Genomic DNA, 22,572 nt, shown 5'->3' on the forward strand with positions numbered 1-22,572 from the left:
CTTTCCTGCAGACTGAGATAAGTAAAAAGAGCAGAATATAGTGAGACGAAGTGTCCAGTCCACTGAAACCCTGCGTTACTCTGACTCAGTATTTGAGTTATGGTCATTCTCCGGGCAGAAAGACTATTAGTGGGTGTCTGTACACTACATGGGAAATATCACAAGGCTACAAATTAGCCCAGCTACCCGGTTTCACGCTGCGGCAGTGTCACACTTAAAAAAGGATGACTTTAGGTTTCTTTCCCAGATTTCATTTTTTTCTCAACACATAACTTCCTCTCCTGCTTTTTTTTCTGCCCACAAGCCTTTTTTCTGCCCACACTCGCTGCTCATTTATCTACAGCAACATACAAGGAACCTTCAAATGAAGTCCATTAAAACCCGAGTTTCTATGTCGGTGTCCTTGAAATCGCAGTCTCTTTGTGGCTGCTTGGTGTCCTTTAACTTGATGCCACGACAGCTGGTCAGCATGGCCTGTATTCAGCTCTCCTACCTGACAACAATGAACATCAGAGGCGTCACTAGCCAGCCTCATCAAGGATCTCACCGGCTCCAAGAGTAAGTAGTCAGTAATGAGGGAGAAAAATACTTTGACATCACATTTTTCTGCACCAGTCTATAGATCTGATCTGATTTCACACTTGATTTCTTGCGTCTGTTTCTGACCAGAGGGAAGACCACTGATATGTAAATAGCCTAAACATTAAGTTTAACCCAAGCCAAGTGTAAAAAATTGAGTAAATTGGACAATTGGCCTTTTTTGATGACAGGAATGTGTCTGAAAGAATTCCCCTCACTTGCTGATTTAAATTTGCACTTCGCTACGCTCCTGTGCTTCTGCACATTTAACAGAGAGGATTACACAACCAACCAACCAACATCCCGTCTCTTCTGTTTCCTTCTGATGACTTGTAAAAAAAATACTTTTCTACAACTTTCCCTCTAGGGCTGAGACATGCTCCAATCTGAGAAACACTCAGCGAGTCCCAGAGCAGAATCAGACCAAGACAAGTTAGGAGAGAGCCAAGAATGTGACTCGTGTGTTGTGAGAATAGTGCCCATTGATGTGTAGTGACAAAGTGTCGCATTGAGCACAGAGCTGTGTTCAAATAAAACAGGTACACAGGCAGAGGGACAACTCTCAGTCCCCAGCGTGTTTGGCTGACACAAAGTAAAATCAGCAGGCACATGGTGAGAGAAACGGAAGGTGAACAGAGGCAAAGACACACAGAAGAGATAATAACACACATTCAGACAGACAGAGAATGTGGAAAAAGGAAGAAAGAGGATATACTGAAGACAGCATTAATTTAGACAAGTGTGGACAAAATACCAAAGGAGGAAAAGAAAGCAACAGAGTGTGTGTTTGTGTGTGTGTGTGTGTGTGTGTGTGTGTGTGTGTGTGTGTGTGTGTGTGTGTGTGTGTGTGTGTGTGTGTGTGTGTGTGTGTGTGTGTGTGTAAAAACAATGTCTGCTTCCACATCTGCAGATGATTCAGGGGGATTTAAACTACCTGTAGCAGTTTCCATCTCATGTTGAGCTGGTCCAGTTGTCTGGAGGCGGTGGAGGACAGCTGGATGTCCAGTGGTGTCAGCTCTGCAGAAAGCTCATTGACCAGTCTTACATCCTGACGTAATGGGGCGACCTCCTCTCTGAAGGCCTGGACAGAAAGTTTCATGTTGTTGCAGGGTGAAAGTTGATATTGTACAGTAATTCTATTACAGCTATAAAGTATGTCTAATTTCTTTCTTTCTTTATTTTAACAGCTGCTTATCTTTTTCTTGTTTTCTGCCTTGAGCTCAGAATCTCTAAGTGGAGTTTTGTTGTACTATAATTTCCATTTACAGTCTCCACTGTGGCTGTCAATATAAACACAATTCCTATATACTATGTTTGTTATGTAATCTATTAATACATATTGAGATATGTAATTGGACAGGCTGTCTATACCACAGGGAGTCAACCATTAAAATCTGAGGCGGTGTAACTCACAGCCAAATTAATGCAGCCTTTCCTTGTGCAACCTGTGAACCACGATTGGATTATTTTTGGTGCCACTATTTCTCCTCTGTCCTCCATTTCTCCCTTGTCACTCCTTCATTCATTGTGAAGTCATCCAGCTCATGATTATTCGAGATAAGTTGAATCGAGGGCTGCTGGACCTGGTTGTAGATCTAAAACCTGTACATCCGGCTCAACTTTTCTTGGATATTCATTGTTTGCTGTGTATTAGGAAATGCTGTCATTTTTCTGCTTAACTAAATGTGTTGTGTCCAGGTGAAAAGACCTCCTAAAATTTGATGAGTAAAATTTACAAAAAAAAAAGACAGAATTCTCAAACTCAGTACATCATCAAATCACACCCTCTTTTGGTCTGGAAAGAAAGGAGTGGAGTGGAAATTGTGTGAGAGTCTCACTCACACATTTATTTCATGGAAGCGCAGTTTTACTTCGACTTGATCAAAATGCAGTTAAATCAGTAATTTATGTGTTACACGCCAACAATTCACAGTGAATGGCTGTATTTAAGATTTTGAAGGTGAAAGAAAATAAGATATTTGTTAAAGATGACTGAAGTACACTGACATACAGAGGAATGGATCGTCTGACTGTCTTGATTTGATATCTTGATGATTCTAGTACATTAGGGATAGTGCACGCATCAACACCGCTGTCTTTCTGACTCACCATGGTCTTGTCGATGTGGTCCTGCAGTGAGTCGATCAGCAGATCCCCCACAGGTTGCCAGGTAGCTTTGGCCTCCTCTGCCCGAGTCAGCCTCAGGTCGAGCTGGTCCATGGAGCTCTGCAGCTCCTGGAGTCGCTCCAAGGCTCGCTCCACCTGAGTGTGCCAGCCTCCCACGTGGCCTTTCAGCCGCTCCCACCGCTCCCTCACCTCGCCTGTCTGCTTGCGGATGGCCCGGGCCAACTCTCGGGCCTTCTCCTCCGGGGTGAGGTCTGGAGGAAGAGAAATCACATCTTCCTTAAAATCATACAGAACATGATTAAAAAGGATTTAACCTGTGTTTCATAATTTTGTCATTTATGACTTTCGTACATCATGTGCAAACATATTTTGTCAATGTTGTTATGTAACATTTAGGTTAAGGTACTGAATACATCTTTCTTGGGTATTTTCATTGTTCCTGTACATTACTTTGAATTTTTTGCATGTTCTATGTCTATGTCACTGGTAAAACTCAAGATGAAGACAGAGAAAAGAAGAGCAGAGGGAAAAAAGAAAAAAAGGATGTCAATTACAGTAAGGGTGGTGCGAAGGCAGCCGAGGCATGATGAAAGTGGCCAAAAGAAAGAAAATAGGGTAAGGGAGAGGATGTGGGGAATGATGATGGCATGAAAGGTGAGAGGACAGGATAATTGTGACTTATTGGAGGATGCAGACAAAAAGGAGAGAAAGGAGGCGGCAGATGAGAAAACTGCTCTCCAACCACCCATTTTAACTACAAAACAGATGAGCAGCTTTTATGAGTTTTAAAGTCTCATCTCCAGGGTAATGACTGAATTACCATGTTCACTTTTTGCACCTCTGCAAGTCTTTTTTTTTTTCCACTTTCTCCATCCCTACCCCCTTTACACACACAAGGCAAACATCTGCGAGACGTACAGCAGTTAGCACCTCGCGTAGACACACGGTGTTTGTCTTTTGTAATGAAGAATGCCGGGTGCAAACAAAGCAATGAAAGTCAATTTAGTGGCACTGACAAAACAAAATACTAACAGAGTATAGGAATGTATGACAATTAAAATTGTTAAGACTTTACCACAGCGTCTCTCTGAGAAATCCCGTCTCCTCTGATTACACAAGCACAGCCTCTGATCTTAAATCAGCTTTTTATCTATTTATATAATGAGACGACGCTTTGATATCCGTATCAAAGATCACAGACAACAAGCCTATCGGTCTGCGCTCTGAAGTCCCGCCACACCTCTACACAGCCCCTTGGGTTGGTTTAATTATTTACACAGTAGGGTTTTAGTTTGAAGGGAAATGTGCTGACTTAACTAAGACTTCCCTGCTGCATCCAACAGAGACTAAGAGGAAATGCTGAATGAGATGGCGCATATTTGATTGTTGGGCGCTTGTTATATATTGATATTAGAACCAGCTGGAATTTTAGCGATTGGCACTTAACCTTGAAACTCAGCCAAATACGTCCTCACATTTGGTATGAAGAAAACCAGACAGGTTTGCTGTGCTTTTTGGTACAGAATGTACTGGATGAGAAAACCTTTCTGATCTAATACTACAAACTGGGCAAAAAAGAACTCTACAGGGGCATTTTTGTGACTTAGGGGTGTAAGACAGCGAACAGGTAATCCAATGTCCCTCCGGTTTAAGTCCTGCCAAGAATTGTTGATGCGTTTCATTGCCTTCATTTCCTGTTAGCCATCGACTGCATTGTATCCATTGAAGGCAATATCTCCAAATACTGAAACCAAAAGGTTTAATGACTGATATCCCTCACATGAAACAGGAAAGAGGCCAGGGGATGTCATCTTTCTTGTGTGATTCTGGAGCACTATTTTTACCCTCCACCATTTTCTTGAAGTGTCTGAATTCTGAGTGTGCAATTTATGCTCTCTATATAGAGCCCTAAAAAATTCTTAACGAAACTGTAGCGATGGTGACATGTACACCACTTCCTGCAAACAATCCCACAATAGAATTATTCACATTTTATAGATGCAAACATTAGACATGCGCAAGTCCACACCTGTCAGTGATGACACAAAATGACAGCAACGCTACCAGAGGAGAGAGAGTGAGAGAGAGAGAGGGAAAGAAGGAGACAGAGAGACAGAGCAGAGTGGAACAGGTGGAGGTGAGGCTTTGGTTGATATAAATGTTAATCCTGAGGTAAATGCAGCCAAACTCTCACTTAGACATCTTAACAAAACAAAGTGTTCTAAGGTATGTAGTGATTAATGTTTAAATTCAAATTCCAGTTTGATGTAAACACAAACCACAATTGCCCGTCCACTTTGAGTTACAGTAATCACACAATGTCTAAATTAATAGTTGCCTATTTGTTTCCAATAATCAGGTTTTAGTTATAAATGAGCCTAGACTTAATGCAAGTCTATTTCCACCATTACAGCCTTACTTGTGGCTCTTCCTGTCTGCGCCGTGTTTCCCTGCAAAATTCACAGTCGCAAACAGCATGACCTCAGTAAATGCAGTGGAATACATAATCATCTCTGTTAACCTATCACTTCCCAATTGCAAGATCCTACCCATAAATACATATGCAATGAAGACTGAGACACACAATGCAGACACTCGCATACAATGACATGCAAACTGTGACTCCTGTGAATGTTTGATTGACACACAGCATGTGTTGAGTGCAGAATGCGTCAACATTTGCACCTGACAAACAGGTGCAAACCTTGGTAAATCTGGTTACCAAGGTGATTTCAGACAATGGTGAAGCGCAATGGATAAACTGCTTCAATACTACATACAGTAGCAACAAGCCTTTGACTTGATACTGGAGGACTTACTGTACTACTGCAAGATCAGGCCACCTGAGGCTTAATATGAACTCTTATTTAATGGAAATTCCCATAATAAGGGAGAAGAAAAAGTGGTTAATATGGACCATAAGTGGTATTGCAATAATAGTTTTAGTAACATTTCATATTTCAAAATTGGTTTCCAGACCTCAGCAATTAAGGTAGATACATTAATTTAGATCACAGTGTGATGAAAGACAAGCTGCTCTCTAATGCAAATGATTATGATCCTCTACTTCTTTTCCAAACACTGGTATTTATATGTAGATGTTATTAAAGAGAGGGAAAACATACCAGTCTTTGGCTGCAGGTTCTTGCGTGGCTCTCCGGGACCTTCAATCGGCTGGTCAGCAAGAAACATCCTAGCCTGGTCCAAAGTACTGATCACCAAGTGCTCACGTTCTTTCAGTTCTGACCGTAGCGTCTGCAGGAAGAAACACAGAGCAGTGGGTTAATACATGCAATAACAAATCATTCATTAGAAGTAAATTTGATGATCCTAATAGATCCATGTGTAAGTAGAGATTTTCTTTAAACAGAGAATTTGTAAAAGGGGTAATTAATGTATTTCCTCTGCAGGTATGTGCGTGGTTGACTCTTGTCTCCTGATCTTATATTCTCCAATGAACTCCAAATGAACCTGGAGTATTTTAAAAAGGGTGTTGCAACTCCCCACCGTAATATCTACTAATCAACCAGTTCTGCTAAAATCTGCTCTGACTTTCATAATATTATGAAAGGCTCTTATGATTTACTCACACTCATGCATGCGCGCACACACACACACACACACACACACACACACACACACACACACACAACCAAAGAACGATTGCAGATGTTTATGTTCAGCTTATGGAGGAGATAAACAACACTCTCAACCACTAATTAGGTGATTGCTGCATAACAAAACACTTTCCCTGCCTGGTCTTCCCTTATTAAGAGGGAAAGCAAGAGGTGAGAGAGAGAGAGCGAGAGAGCAGCAGAGGGTCAGTGGGAGTAAGAGCTCTGAGAACAGAGCAGCGCTTGAAGGCGAGAGTGCCGGGTCAAACCGGGCGTTTCCTTGGGGTCGGTGTGAAATTAGCTGAGTGATCCGCAGAATAAAGTGAGTTGCTGAGTGCTATGACCCTGCAGGAATTATCATTACAGAGGCAGCTAGCAATACCACATATCCTGTTCATCCTCTTAGAAAGCAGCTCATATTGCGATAGACAAATCACCACACACAAACACACACACACACAAACATATGCTCGTCCACATCCACACAGTGTCTTATTAAAAGTTCACAGGGCAATTTGACACACACTTTTCTTACTCTCGTGTCAATTATTCAGCCTTGCCACAGCTCACAGCAGGCGATAAATCTAGATAGAAGGAGTGAGCATGCATGTAACAGTATAATTATTCTTGTTTTAATATAAGTGTGACCCCCGGGGGACTTCATTGTCTATCGGAGTGTGTGATTACTTTGTGAGGAGGCAACGCAGTTGAAGGCACCATGAGGCACGTTGATTAGATGGGACGACTCACTTTGATAAAGTCTCACACTTATCAGACTTATCAAACAGACGAGTGCAGCGAAAATGAGATGCCAAAAATTCATGCACACAACATTGACTGACTGAGCAGCAGACGACAACATGCTGGGTTCAGTGGGATCGCACATACATACAGTGCCATCTGAGAGAGAGAAGGAGAGGAGCAGCTGAGGACGAGGATGAGAAGTAGGAGTCAGCGCACAATCCTTGAGATGTTCACTGATTATTTTGTTCTAGTTGCTGAATGAAAAAGCTCATTGCTGGGAGTAAGTTACTGTAAAAGTTGAGTTTAGACCACTGCAATGACAATTTCCCACACCCTCCTGCGGACAAATGTGCCCTCACGCAGAAATGGAGCTTCCTGCTGAACACAAATTAAATCACCCCTGCTAATAAATGGTTTGCTCTGTTCCAATGATTTCTTCCCCGCTCCCATGGAGGAAACATAATAGGCAGGTAGCTCAGAGAGGGGACCTTGAGAGATAGAAACTAAATGCGAGGTGATTGAGGAAGAGAAAAAGAGGTGTGTATGGGCAGCAGAGATAAGAAAAGGAGGGTGGGGAACTAAGCTGTGAGGACAACGACCAGTCAGAACCAACTTCTAGGTTTTGCATGTTTTTTGTTTTGCTCTCAAAGATATGTTGTGCGTCATAAATTACACTTTAGAGGCGATTGAATTGAGTGTGAAGAGGTTGCTTATTCACAAATATCTTTTGTACATTGCTAGTGTTTAACAAGTAAAATATTCTGAATTCGTTTTTTTTTTAGGTCACAATAAAATTCTTTCCTGCAAATCACAGACAGAGGGCTCAGTGTGAGCACAAACAACATGCTGGTGGAAACATCCCTGGTTGGATAAATCAGAGACGCCTGATTAAAAAACAAATCTAAAGGGAACTTATATTTAAAACATCAAACCAGCAAGCTGTCTACTCTACAATATGCTCTTCCTAATTCACATTGTAACAGAGCACTGTTTTAGCTGTATGAAAATGATTGATGACAATGTAGTAAACACTAAACTAATGAAGACCAAGAGATGTGGTTCAAAGCTCCAGAAAAAGCTTGTAAGTGGACATTTGTCAAAAAATAGATTTTTGATGATCTGTGTAATGTATGTATGTATACACTGTATGTAACTATCATTTTCATTATCAATTAAGTTTTTGGATTAATTGTTTCATCTACAGGCTATACAATGCCAAAAAGCTTGTTTATTTAAATTTAAAAGCCCATGACAACAGGACAAACTCCACCTGCTGATGAAGACTGAGTGATATGAGTGAAAGCTCAGTAGCAGCTACTAACTGGACCTTGTGGTCAGATTTTTTAGTCAACTGCAGATTCCAAGGTCAAGAATGAACTCCGAAGCTTAATTTTGATACCGTAATAATAAAATTACCCAGCCCTAATTTAACTGTATTACTTGTCAATTACAATAAATGTTGAAATTTATCACAGTAGTGTTCCCCCAGACGTCGCCCTTCAGTGTTAACTGGATTCAAAGAGACAAGCAAAGCCATGGAAGGTTGTTACAATGGCAACACAAGTAGTGCCAAGTAATTCCCTGTGTAAGCAAACAGCCACTCTGCCTGTCATCCAGCCACTGGGTATCCTTGCAGTTCAGACAGACGACAACACCAAAGACCTTTCCCTAACACTCAAACAAGTGCTTTTAGTGAAACTTCATCGAGCTCACATTATCAGAGTGCCACACAGGGACACACTGTTCAGAGTGAGCATGAGAGGTAAATATCAAACACTTGTATAGCTTTCAGGTTAAGAATAAAGCTTGTTTTAAGCAAGCAAATCCCAGCTGGCCTATGAGTGATAAAACATGGCTGTCTATGTCAAATATAAAAAGCAGCAGGTCTTCACTTTGCTCTTCATTTTAATAGTTTTCAGCATTGGAACATCAGAACATGGTCTGGCTGTATGCTTGTTTGATTTGTGAAGGGAAAGAAAGGACTCTTGTCAGTACCAAAATACTTATGGCATCTATTTTGTATAGTGACTGTGACCTTGGCTGTGTGTGTGTGCATTTTGGTATCTGAATGATTGTGTGTGTGAGAGAGGGTGTTTGTGTGCAGGTTTGTGTTTGTGTGTGGCCGTAGCAGCACAGCAAACGCTTATCACTGTGTGCCCTGTGCTGTGGCGCCGATAAGATAACATCACAACACAGCTACTTTCAGAGCTCTGCCAAACATCCCTCTTCCCGCTCTCAAACCCCTGCTATCTCAGCTTCTTTGCAATATTACCACACCCCTCATCTTCTTCCAGGAACTAAATAAGCCTCCTCTGAAAGGACCACTAAATCACACCAGCTCTCAACATCAGAAAAGCACCTGACAGGGACTCAAGGATCCTTCAAAATAGGAGGTCACATCCAAATAAATTACAAGTTGTCAAGAAACTGATGACTTCTATTTTTTTATATGGCAAAAATAAATAATAGAAACGAGTATTTTTAGGTATTTATTTTACACATTGAACTACTGTGGTCTGAACCAAATTAACCAAATTAGACTTTTTTTTAACCTCATACAGTTACACACTTCATGAAGGAGCCTCAGAGTGACTCAGCCTAAGAATTTAATTGCTCCCTCGCCCTTAGCCTCCACTGTTATCTTAGAACAGCTAAAAGCTAGTGATAGATGCTGCTTGTTTGAAATCATACTCTCTGACATGCTCTACTAATCTACTGCTTCCAGTCTTGGCCATTTCTAAATAAGTAAAATACCCACAGGGCTGCAAAATGCCAACAGATGTGTCAAGATGTCAGCCTGTGAATGCTTTGCAGCTAATAAAACAGGAAGTTAAATAATAATTTATACATATGTTTCTTCAGTGACACAACAGAGTAACTTTATTATTTTCCTTAAAATATGTATGGGATATGTTTATTTTACAATGCTGTGCCGCTGCTGCTGCTGCTGCAGTGATTTACATTGATTTTACAGAACACTAAGAGGCATTTTCTGATGCTTCTGGCAAAAAATGAATATTTTCAATAGTCCCTCACTCCCAGTGCAACTGGAATTTTAAGCATGAAATCACAGGAGCTTTTTTCCTCTTTATTACTGTTCATTACAACTGACCACACTGATTTGTGATTTTATTGTTTTATATGTTGTCATTGACATTAAACACTCTGCTGACACATTATCACTTTATAAGTCGACAAGGTAGACTTTAGAAATCTGTTGCTTATTTATTAGCTGACACAAAGCAACATTAGGATTTATTTGGAGTCATTGTTTTGGGCATCTGATGAATATAAAGTCAAATTTTGCAGGACACAAGTCTAACACAGTCACAAAACTGCTCCCGACATGTGTAGAGGAAGCAGACAAAAAAATTTAAAGTTACTCAAAGCGTAGCAATTGTGAGTCAAAAAAAAAAAAAAAAAGAGTCCTTCCTTTCCTAAGAGATAAGGTTAAGTCCAGCGCAGCACTTTAATCCATTTCATTCTCCTTTACGACCTGTCCATTCAGGTACAAATGGTGCTAATCAGTCATTCAGGCACAATGATTAAGATGGGTTTTGTGGCAGATTATTAGACCCTCCTCGCTTTAGAGAGGGTGAATGTACACTACTTCAGCATATTCAGACCACTGAGAAAGTAAACTAAATTCAAATACAATCACGGTTTGCCTGTTTGTCTTCATATTTATTCACTGTGAAACATCTGAAGAAGCTTTTGAAAAGACCAGATTGGACAGACCTAATAACGTAGACAAAAAGCCAACAGTTGCTGAAAGATAAGAGTCATTGAAAATGCCCACAAGCATTCGGTCCCCTGTTCCCACTCCTTGATCTAAAAGCTGTTAATTTAATAGAGCAGATTGATGAGTTTAATCAGATGGACTGTGACAAAGGCCCTTTAATGGATAATTGAAAGTGTGATTAATAAATGCTATAATGGACATTTTAGCAAAGAAAAACTCAGGCAGAGATCAATAGACAGAGGGTGGAGCAAGAAGTCGCTCCAGTAAGACAAGACCAATACCCCTCGCTCACTCTCATACTTTAAATTCTTTCAGTGTTTTAAAAGGTAAACAGCGTCTCTCAGACAGAAGCTAATGCAACAATTGTGTTGGAAACACAAAACAAACAGGACTTCCTTTCCTCTTCATATAAACCTCTGTCCTTCCTCTTTTCTCCTGAGCTGTATGTACTTCCGTTTTCTGCTTCCTGTCCATCACTTTCTTGCCTGACTGTTCGGACTACTGCTCTCTCATATTTTTCTTCCCTCTGATTCTTTAATAACAGCAATATCCGTTTCTCTCTGTTGGGCTAAGTGGCTTAGCCTTCCTCTTTTATCTTTCCGAGTCTACCAGAAAAAAAGGGGCAGAAAAAAAAGACAGGTTTTTCCACTTAGTCCTTCTAAGCCCTCCCTACCTCATAGATACCAATTTCCATATAGCTGTACACATTTCCTTCATTTCTGTGACAGAGCAGCTGAGTGACTGAAGTCGGTGTGTTTGCGTGAGCACAGGGGACTCAATGTGTGTGTCTGTTGGTGTAAGCAAGTAATAGAGCATGACATGTTCAAAGCCCCAGCTCTTTGTGCTGCTCAGCCCCCTCATAACTCTCAGGGTCGCAGAGACCTCCAGGCCAATCTATTAAGAATACAGAAGAGGAAGCAAAGGGAAAAATATAACATAGTCCAAATGAAAAGTGAGCCTTCCTCACTTTCAACTCCCCTGTTCCATTATTTCTGATTTCGGCATTCTCAAAGCCGAAGACCTGGAGATGAACAAGGGAATAGAGAGAAGGTAGAGTGAGATGGAAAGAGAAAGGAGGAGTGTAAAGAAAGGAGATGCAGAGAGGAATGACAGCAAACGAGACACAAGAGCCGAAAGAGGGTAATGAGAAAAGGAAGGTGAATGTGGAGATGCAGGAAGGTTGTATTCTCTTGTGGTTATTGTGTGCTCTCAGCCCCATTCCTTATCTAATGGAGCTTGTCTGATCTGCTGGGTTGAAGCCTGTCTCTGCTCTCTGTCAGGTGGTGGGTACAAGACACAGAGGGAGCCTCAATATCATCTCAGACCTCAGAGGACAAATTTTGATTAACCTGGACAGCTACTAACTGTCTCATCCCTCAAAGTACAGGTGAAACTAAAACTTAGATATTTAGTTTTCATGCCAGTTCTTAACTGGCAAACAATACAGCAGATTATCTCTTTCTTTTAGAGTCCATCTCTCAAGCTTGATTGTAGTTTTTTGCTCCCTGGTGTACAATATATTCACATGGTCTGGCACTGTCGTGGCTGCGATATTCTTTTCTTAATATGTTTTTAGCCAAGATTGTGGGAAAACTATTATTCTTTTCACAGTCTGCTCTGCTTTTGTATGATGATTCTTTGTTAAATTGTTAAAAGACTATACTTAGCAGGCCTTAAAGCAGCCAAGAAATTGATCATCTGCCATTGGAAAGAGCCAGACTCTGACTTCACAGCTGATCAGTTATCGCTGACTTTCTCGATATTTTGTCTTTTCTAAGTGGCTGCAAGAATGCACCAAATGTGTCAGAATGGGGTTTAAAATTCCTATGTCTTATAGACTTTTTTGAAATGTATTAAAAAAATGTTTTTTTTTTTCATTCATTTTCCCTTCTAACAGTTTTTTGCCTTTTTTATTTTTTCTTTATTCATTTTTCTCCTTCCATGTAACAGTATTGAGGTTTCTTTGATACACCTCCTTATAATTGAGGACATATCTCCCTTCATTGTTTTTGGAAACTGATTTGGTCTCTGTGTACGTGGTTGCTTGATTAGTCTGGACTGGTATTGTCTCAACCAAAATGTGAAGAGAAAATATAAAGTAATATATAATTACATTACATATTGTAATGCTTAGAAATGTTTGTCACACTGTAATAAAATTTTACACATCCTTAAAGTAGTTGCACAGGGGCACACTTTAGCTTTTGTCATATGAAGGTCTAGCAAGTGTCACACAAACGATTCTGCGCCCACGCATGGCTGCACGTGTGTTTACTCTGAAAGCTTTTTAGGCAACAAAATAATAGTGTTGTGAACGAGGTGCGGAGAAACACATTACGATGTCAAAAGCAACATCATCGGTGACGGCCAGCGGACTGGGAGTAGCCACAGGGTGGGTCATCTATCTGAAAGCAATTACAAAGCAACACACTATCGCAATAACCAGTGGTTAGAATAAATAATATAGAGGGGAACACGGAAGACAAATAGCACTGATGACAAAGGTGCGAATGAGACGGCACAAGGATGGTATTGATCTTTTTTAGAACAGTAATACAGTGTGGTATAATGGTGATAAATAATAATTCTAAGAATGAAACAGGTGGAACAGTATTTTGATATTAACTCTCCGCTGATACAAGTTTTATGTACGGCTGCTGCTGAGTTACTGTAACAACACTACTGATCATTAACCACAGAGACATAAAACACTGTGGCATGATTAGGCTTGACTGCTGCAATGTGTAGTTCAGATAAATGCAGTGTAACCACACTGCTGATGAGCCAGACGTTTGATAATGTCACGGTGATTATTGCAGCTGCTTTACAGTCACAGTGTCGTCTTGTGGTTTCAGCACTGACTGTTCATCATATGTGTAGAAAATGAATCCAGTGACTAAATGCATTGCATAGGAACACTTCAAAATAAGGTACATCAGCTGCCTGCTTATCCATTATGGTCAGGAACATTACAGAGAATAGGTAGGGTGAGCAAGATTTTTTCTGTTAGTGTCAGACACTGTAAGCCGGCGCTGTCGTAATTGGTCTAGTCTGGCAGTAGTTTGATGCTTAATTATGTAGACAGAAGTGTTGAGTGTGTTTTGTCTATATACTGTATACAGAGGCTTTTTTTTCCACATAAGACATTTTGACACGTCAGGGTAAGACAGTACAGGTATAAATAATAAAGTGAACGATGGCTCAGTTTCACAGTCCTGGTTTTGTGAATGCCAGCACAGTGTCATGGTTTACTGGGATCCTTGAAGAGAATGGAGCCATTGTTAAAGTTATTAGCCACACTAGTGCTTCCCCACCTCCTGAGTCAAAAGGATGACTATGGTTGTGTATCTTACGATGTGGCAGTGGTCATTTTATCAACATGATGCATGTTATGAAAATTCTCAGTCATCCTGTTGCCTTTGACTAAAACTTAAACACAAACACCCACTGGAGTGTTTATGTTTAAGTTTATTTTGGGCTCTGCAAAGGCTGAAGATAGGAGGCACCAGAATTTTGTGAGATCAAACTCCATGAATCAATAGGAATGATACATTTTTTTTCACTCTTATAGTAGTAAAAATGAATATAAGGGTCAAGGAGATGTCAGTCAAGCACAGTCCATAAGTGAAAACACCTTGTTAGGGCATTCAAGTAGGGCCTTGAATACTTATGCAGTACATAACATGGTGCTGAATGTACCAAGCTGCTATAACGTATACAGAAGAAAGCCATACTCCCTTTTTTTTTTTTAAGACTGTCAAATTGTGACAAATTCCAAAAATTCCTCTTTTTGGAGACTTGATGAAAACAATGAGGGACAAGAGATGATAAATGTTGCATCGGGTGGCAGGAACATTGCCTGTGGCAATAGTACTTACCGAGCAGTGGTTCTGCTGCTGTAGCAAGGTGGGTACATCTCCTCCAATGGGCATTTGCTTGGCAAGGTCTTCATCCTTCATGCAGATCCACCTCCACAGCTCCTCCAGGAGACCCAGCAGACGGGACCAGCGCTCAGCACTCGCCTCCAGATGGGCTCTGCCAACGAACACCATCCACTTAAACTATTATTATACTGTATACATTTTCAGCTCTCACCGCTGAAGCATATACAGTGTTGTACTGACAACTCTAAGACAGAGACACATCTGTACTATAGCATTGCTTCTTACGTTCCATAATATGTTCATGCAGGTTCACATTAATATGAAGGTAGATTTAGCACCTATTAAAGGCTGACACTTGTATTCATACAGAAGTAAAGCCAGATATATTCTTTTATTTCTAGTAAACGTATTATATAAAAGGCTTAAAGCTTAGGAAAATCATCTAACTACAAAACCTCTATAAAAAACGCATCGCTGACCACTCAAGGGAGGCTGCTGCCCTTCTGGAGAAGGTGTTATTTGTTTAAGGCAACACAGCTGGCTGCTAATTGTGTGGGTGGTATTACACATGCAATATGTGTTGATAAGCACTTTTGTGGGCATAATGTATCCGAACACTGTGTACAGAGACCACATATTGCCACTCGCCAAGTTAGCCTTAATTACACATGTACCGCAATTAAGGCAAAATGGGCTGCACACATTCAACACACACGGTGCCTCACCTCCCACACACACGCACACACACAGATCTCTGTCTATTTTTCTCTCGCCTGTCTTCCTGTGGAACAAGTCCAGCCTATTATGTCTGCACTGCCTGACCTTGAATCACTCCCATTTATTCTTTTCCACTGAAAACGAGCTAGTTTCAGCACAGAATCTTTCCCCACACTTTTTTTTTTACTTTATTTTTTTTTCTATTTCCCTCGGTTCCTCCTCAGCCTCTCTAACCTTTCCCCCTGCCCCTGTAGCTTTGTTGTGCTCCTGTGCTGCTTCTCTCCATCCTCTTCCCTCCTCTTTGCCTTTGAACAAACGAACATCTCCATCTGGTCCTGTCAACTTCACTTCCACCTTCACTTTCTTCATCCTCTACATCGCCACCCATCACCAATCATATTTATTTATGTCGAGGATGTGGCTGACGCTGCACTGGCTGTGTCCTCAGAAGTTTATGTGCCACTGTGGTGGCTCTCAGGTCCTTTTTCATCCCTGTCTTCCATGGGGGACAGAGTGGAAAACAGGAGCTACTGTGTCTGTACAGCTGATAGGAAACACAGCAACCAATATGAATATTCCACAATGTGCTGTGCTGTATGTCAAAACATGTGAGTCATGTTCCATCATGAATTGGACTGTTTTCTTTTCATGAGCCGAGAGTGTTGATCCAGTAGTATACAGTAACAGTAAGGGAGATATATTATGAGTTAAATGCATGAATGCAGTGTATTGGTGTCCCAGATGGAAGCTTTCTTTTTTGTTGTTTTCTTATTTGACAAGTGAGAATCACACTCTCTCTTGGAAACTAACTTCTACGATGTGTGATTCACTGGTTGATTAAAATAGTAAACTGAAGCAGAGACCTATTTGAACCACTTCCATGATCAAGACCCTCTGCTTAGATGTTTTTTTTGTGCAGAGATGACAGCAGCAAAAAGAGCAGAAAGTTGAAATCTGAGCTGCACAACCCAAAACATTTGAGAAAGGGAAAACATGTCTATTTCTGAGTTTTGAATCGGGTTTTACTGACCGGATGTTGGCTGATTTGGCCTTCAGGTCGCTCCACCGTTGGTTCATATCATCCAGTCTGTGTTGGAGGAACACAGCCTCCTCTGAGCTGCCCAGAGCCTTGACCATCTTCGACTTGTTTCCGTCCACACTCTTGTAGATGTCATTGTGGGCGTCGATCTCAGCCTGGATGTCCTGCAAACACACAGAAAAAGAAGAATTGTCACAGCTGACCATTTCGACAGGGAAAGTTTCTGTGAAAACGTACTGTACAGTCAAGGAGAGCAAAAGTAAGTTCATATCACACGCACCAAGAATTGGATGTCACAGTCCTCTACGCTGTCACAGCTGATTATTCATGAACCGAAAATAACATTGGATTGTGTCACAAAGACTAGTCTTGAGGGAGTTCACGCTATACTGCTCACAACATTTCCAGAGGGCAGAGAAGTTTATATTTTCTTGAAATGTTCTTGAAGTACTTTTTGACTCTTTTGACAAAAAAGATTTTAACTCGCACCCTTTCACTGAAAGGGCCAACCAGGAGCAAGTCCCAAAGAAATATCTGCCTCCGTACTAATGCTGCATTAAGTCATAACAGGGCTACACCAAAGCAAGCTTTGCTAATTTTATGCTCAGATACAGTATGCAATGCTAATGTAATGAGGTGCCATTCCAAAATATTGTGTGTGTGTGTGTGTGTGTGTGTGTGTGTGTGTGTGTGTGTGTGTGTCTACAAGAGGCCATCACATTAAGTACTGTGACGAAGCACGATTTTTCCATGTATGCGTGTGTGTGTGAGTGTCCTCTATTACACAACCACATCTCAAAGGGTATGTGTGAGTGTTTGTGTGTGAGGGTTGAACCACAAGGGGGGCTGACGCAAGCAGAGGATCCTGTCAAATGTTTTATTTTTAGATGTGTAAAACTGCTCCATTTTTTCTTCTCCCTCTCTCTCTCTCTATCTCACTCTCTCTCTCTCTCTCTCTACTGGGACTCCCCTCCGTTCAACCCATTTCAACTGCAGATAAAAAAGAGACTCCAATACCATATGGATGAGTGTAACACTGCCTGCAGCACAGAGACAGATTTGCAAATGGGACAAAATTAGAGTTGGTAACGAAACCGTAATGGTACCTATAGCCTTCAACAGTGCAGTAATAAAACTTTGGACATTGTGTGCGAAATGATCCATCTTCAGTGCCTGAAGTTGTTACTTGTGTATCCTTCTCACTGCGGTATTATAGATGATGCTATTAACCGAGTTTCATTTTACAATCGCTGTAAAACTGCCTTATCAAAGAAAATTCTTTTAATGTTGCCGCACTGTTTTATTGTAGTCTCTGCATTATTAAAATAAATGACCAATTATAAAAAGAAGTTATTAACAGTTAGCAGAAGATTGTTCCCAGTCTGCACAAATCTGTAAATTAAGCAAGAACAAAATTACACACTGAAAAAAAAAATAATAATGCATGTGTACCGTGAGCAGCAACGGAAACTTGCTGTAATGGTACGAATGTGGTACTACAATAATTGTTAAACACCAGCCAAAATCACACATGAAAAATAGCTACATATGTAATTACTGTAATTAATTAAGATACTGAAGATATAGGAAAACACATGGGAGACACACATGGAGTGGATGTTTGATGCACATGTCTACACGTACCATGTGTACATTTAGTGGAAGATGTTACAACAGTTCAGTTACTCTGGAAACTGTGTTCTTGGGAAAAAAGTGGGCAATATATAGTCCAGCTACAGTAGAACCAGACTACACACAAAACACCTTTCAATTACCACAGGCCTCCAAGGGACTGTGTTGCAATTTATTGAATGCCAATAGATATTTCACAAAGGCTAAAGCAAATCCCTCACTATGATCTGCAAGGATAATAACCTGCTGGATTTTTGACACAACTCAAATGCCTGTGAAAGGTCACAGAAGAGAGAGAGGAAGACACAGACAGAGAGACAGACAACGAAAAAGAAAGACAGAAGGACAGACAAAGAGTGAAAGACAGAAAGTCATTCTGCCACTGAGCCAGCTGGCTATGTTTCAAGTCATTACCGAAGTGCTTCCCTTTTGTTTTTCTTTAGCACTTTTACTTCTGCTACTTGGAAGTCACACTGACTGCACACACCAGTACATACACGCACAGAAGGCACAGACTGTGCAGGCACATAAAGGCGCATATATTCATTTACAAAAGCTCCCTTTAAATCTCATTTCCAGTGAAAGGCTACTTTGAGCCAGCGGTTTATGTATGTCAACTTGTATCCTGGCGCTTAAGTGCAGTAACTGATCACTTTCTCTCTCACTCGCTCTCTCTCACTAAAAGAGACGTATACACACAACATTTGTGTGCCACAGGTCATCATGTGAGCAATGACATTCATTCAATTTGGGGTTTAGAGTTTGGGTCCTGGCAAAGAATCTTAAATTTGGCTCTTCACAATGAAGACATACCCATAATCATGGAAGCAATTGACACATACTTGTGAGTACACCAGATATAAAAACATACAAAATAAAACACAGACAGCTACTGACTCAACTAAATCACTACTGCTTTGACGCGCTACCACACACACACACATACACACAGACGTGTATGTGTGGGTGAGTGGGTAGAAAGGCAGCAGAAAGGTTAATGGGTTCTGGATCTCATACACACTGTAATGAGTGATGGAGTTTTGTTGGCTCTGGGCTCATTGGAGCACAGATAAGATGGCACAGAGTCTCCCTCCAAACTCAAGTCACGGCTACTACTTGAGCTTCAAGAAGGATGAAAACATTAAACACATGGTCACGCTGTGGTTGGAGTAAAATACACACAAACATGCTGATTTGATGATGATAATTTTGCCCAAAACAGGTATTTTATAATATATAATGACCCTTTCTGGGCTAAGCTTTGTTTGTCTTTAGCCCTTATAAAAACACAATTACAGTAAAGGTCTGCTTTGACAAATTAGGTCCAATTCAAGACTCTGGGTTCTTCATTCTGTACTAATTCTCTCTCTGCACGGTAGCTCTCCCTAATAAGTAGCAAAGCAGGACAGAACCGATTATTCCATTTTAATGAGTTCAAGAGTGACTGCTCAGACCTCATAAAGCTGACTACATTAGGCCACAACATAGGGAGAGATGGGGTTGAACAGTAGCTGTGTTTGTATTCATGGGATGTAGCATTTGAAACTGCATTCAAAAGGCACTGACACACCAAGGCCAAGCTGTCCTAAAAAATGCCTCCTAAAATCTGTAGACATATACCTGTTCAAACTTTCTGAGGAACTCCTGCAGGCTGAAGTTCAAGCCAATCATATTGGAGTGTGTTCTCTGACTCCTCCCACTCACTCCAGTGCCTACATCTTCTCTACTGTCATACAGGCGAAGGGTTGGTAAGTCCTCCAGTGGTTATGGTCAAAACTTTCAAGGTCAGGGCACAGGTTAATAGCAAATCCAAAGTTTGAACAATTTTGAATCCAACTACAGAGAAACCCAGCTCTTGAAAAAAATTCCAACACAAAACGGTCAAATCCAGGTCGTAATCCCAAAACAGGCGATTTACACACTTCACACAACCTTTGGCAGCACTTGTGCATGCATGCCAGTGTGTGTGTTCGCCCAATCCCACCACATGTTCGTAGCATCCTCTTCAGACAGGCAGCCAGTCTGAGTGGGGGGAGGGGGGGCCTGACAACTACCCTGCAGTCATGCTTCAGCGCTGGGACTGGGATTAACGGGACGATTGGTGCCACTGGAGATTTGACAAAGTAGCAGTTGGAGGCTGACAGCAGAGTTCCTCTGGCCAGGAATGGGGCATTGAAACTGGGAGGGAAATCCAACAAATCTTGGGTGGAGGTCTGCAAAGTGGAGATAACAGTTTGTGTCTTGAGGGACAGGCAGTCTGATGCAAACTGCCCAGTGGCCGAGGACAGGTCTGGCTCTCTCCTTCAACTTTGCTGTGCTTCCCTTCCTCCACTTCCCCTCTGGGTATGAAGGAAGCTGTTTACACGATGTCCAGCAGCCCAACCCAGGGCAGGGCTGGGGCGTTTGTTCTCAATTGCAAAGATAAAAAGCACTTTATCCCTGCCAGTCACACAAACCTACACACTTCAACAGGAGAGACGGCGGCACAAAGAGGCACATGGTTTGCCTTCTCCTTCCCCTGAGTAAAGGTAACGCAGGCTCAGAGAGACAGTCACCTCAGTGTCTGCCTTCCTCCCCGACCCTCAGGTCTCCAGCCCCGGTCTGGTCTCGCTCTATCACACCCTTCTAATCACTGCCATGACTGGGCCACTTAGTCAAAGAATGCCTTCTTCTTTCTCCGGAGCCACGTGTTGGCAGGGAGCTGCCTGAAGGCTTGATGTCTCGATCCCGGGCAGCGAGTCTGCCTCGCCGGCCTCTTTGAGTTGGAGCTCTGCTGATTATCTCTTTTCCTCTTGAGAAGAAGGATAGGTTGATTTGTTTGCCATCCCGTCCTTTCTCCCCTCCTCGGACGAGGAAACTTATTAAAAAGTTATGTTTCTTCTTTAGCTTTTTCTTCCCTTGGGGGGGTCACACAAACACCCAGGCTGGTGTCCCCATCCCTCTCTCTTCTTCCTCTGTTGCACTCTTTCTCTCTGGCCACTAGCCCCACTCTTCCACACAGCTGTTTATTATTTTAATCAGTATCCTCCCTTTCCCCTCCTCTCTCTACCTCTCTCTCTCTCCCTCTCTCTCTCTCTCCCCTAAACTAACTAAACACACAACACACCCACTTCCTGAGGCCTGTACAGGCAGGGAGGATGGTAGAAAGTGGAGAGTTTCAGAGAAAAGTAAAATTTTGATGTAATTTAAATAAGGATCATTATTCAGTATGTGCAAAACTATGAATGGGAAGATGAAAGTGATGAAAGTAAGAAAGTTCAGAGTTTCATTGGGGGAACTTTCTATCCATGTAGCCAAGGACTGAGGAAAACATGTGGCTGTTTTGTTAAAAGAATGGAAAAAAAAAAGAAAGTGATGGGGTTTGGGATGATGGGGTGGCTGTGTGTCAGGACAGGGCTGATATAATCTCCAGCAAAGAGAGACTTTTTCCTGCATTTTATTCAATAAAAAACACCTTTCCTGAACAACTCTTATGCAAGTTTCAACTCCTAGAACAACAGAAATACTAAAACCTGTTACATTTCATATCCCACAATTTGAATACCATCTGCCTACAGAGGACTAAATCAGGTAAGAGCCGAAGTTCATACTATAAAAACAAAGGCTAAATGCTTTGAAGTCTATAAATGGTGGGTTATAACATTGGAGCGGCTTGGATAACAGCTGTAGTCTATAGGGCAATGTTAAAAAGGTGCAAACATTAAAATGCATTCCATATATTAAACCTGTACATAGAATCTGTGTGACTGTCGACTTGTGTATGAGTGTGTGTTGGCATTTTGAACAGCAGGGCAGACATGTGGTGTGCATCAAAGACATGCAGACAGATGGCTGTCAAGTGAGAAAAAAATACAATACAATGTTACATATTCATAAGACAAAGACTTTGAAGTGTGCTTAGCTAATTAAAAATATTTACATACCCAAGGCCCTTAAACAGCATTTCTGATGTATGGTGACAAATATATACTGTTTGAGGGCTTTCCAGTGAAGGATGTAAAATTAACTGGTTAGCATTGGCACATTTGACGAGCATAACTAATTCAACAATGAGTGGAAACTGAGATTAAAGGGAAAAAGGCGAGATGAAACAACCTTTTCGTGAGACAATTTTGGGTTACCAAGGGTTTTGAAGCTTCAGACTTCTAAAACCGAGACTGTCATTCACAAAAACAGACACTTATTAAGAATGCAAACACGCACATATATAGAGATTAAGGCAGGAGACGTGGGGGTTAATGTCGGGCTACATTACTAAACTAAGCGGATTAGGACCATTACAGGGGTAAGAATGTAACGCTTCCAGTCCCTCAGGCAAAACGAGTAGAGGAGGGAAGAGGGAAAAATAAAGTTGACTGAATAAGAAGAGAGCGACAGAGACGACAAGATCTGAGGCGTAACACTTACACTAAGTGAAGGACAAGGCTAAAAACATCCAAAAATAAATAATAAAATAATGAATAGTCATCAGGGCAGAGCAGAAAAACGTGTCGG

At 41.3% G+C, this 22,572-nt stretch overlaps 1 protein-coding gene across 2 annotated transcripts in view; it reads right to left on the reverse strand.

The window, feature by feature from the left end:
• The window catches only part of utrn (utrophin), a 168,588-nt gene that overhangs the window by 52,784 nt on the left and 93,232 nt on the right, over positions 1-22,572 (reverse strand). The window contains exons 1-6 of one of the 2 annotated variants that reach the window (XM_022737919.1): positions 19,699-20,650; positions 16,438-16,610; positions 14,685-14,841; positions 5,832-5,961; positions 2,689-2,957; positions 1,514-1,660 (exon numbers count right to left, since the gene is read on the reverse strand). In XM_022737919.1, coding sequence (XP_022593640.1) covers positions 1,514-1,660; positions 2,689-2,957; positions 5,832-5,961; positions 14,685-14,841; positions 16,438-16,610; positions 19,699-19,749 — 927 coding nt within the window. In that variant the 5' untranslated portion in view covers positions 19,750-20,650. Of the gene's footprint in view, positions 1-1,513; positions 1,661-2,688; positions 2,958-5,831; positions 5,962-14,684; positions 14,842-16,437; positions 16,611-19,698; positions 20,651-22,572 lie in introns of those variants that run through there. The other variant, XM_022737918.1, reaches the window with a different exon arrangement.

This window comes from Seriola dumerili, unplaced genomic scaffold, assembly GCF_002260705.1.
Source record: "Seriola dumerili isolate Sdu_G_001 unplaced genomic scaffold, Sdu_1.0 BDQW01000025.1, whole genome shotgun sequence".
In the NCBI taxonomy this organism is placed as follows: domain Eukaryota; kingdom Metazoa; phylum Chordata; class Actinopteri; order Carangiformes; family Carangidae; genus Seriola; species Seriola dumerili.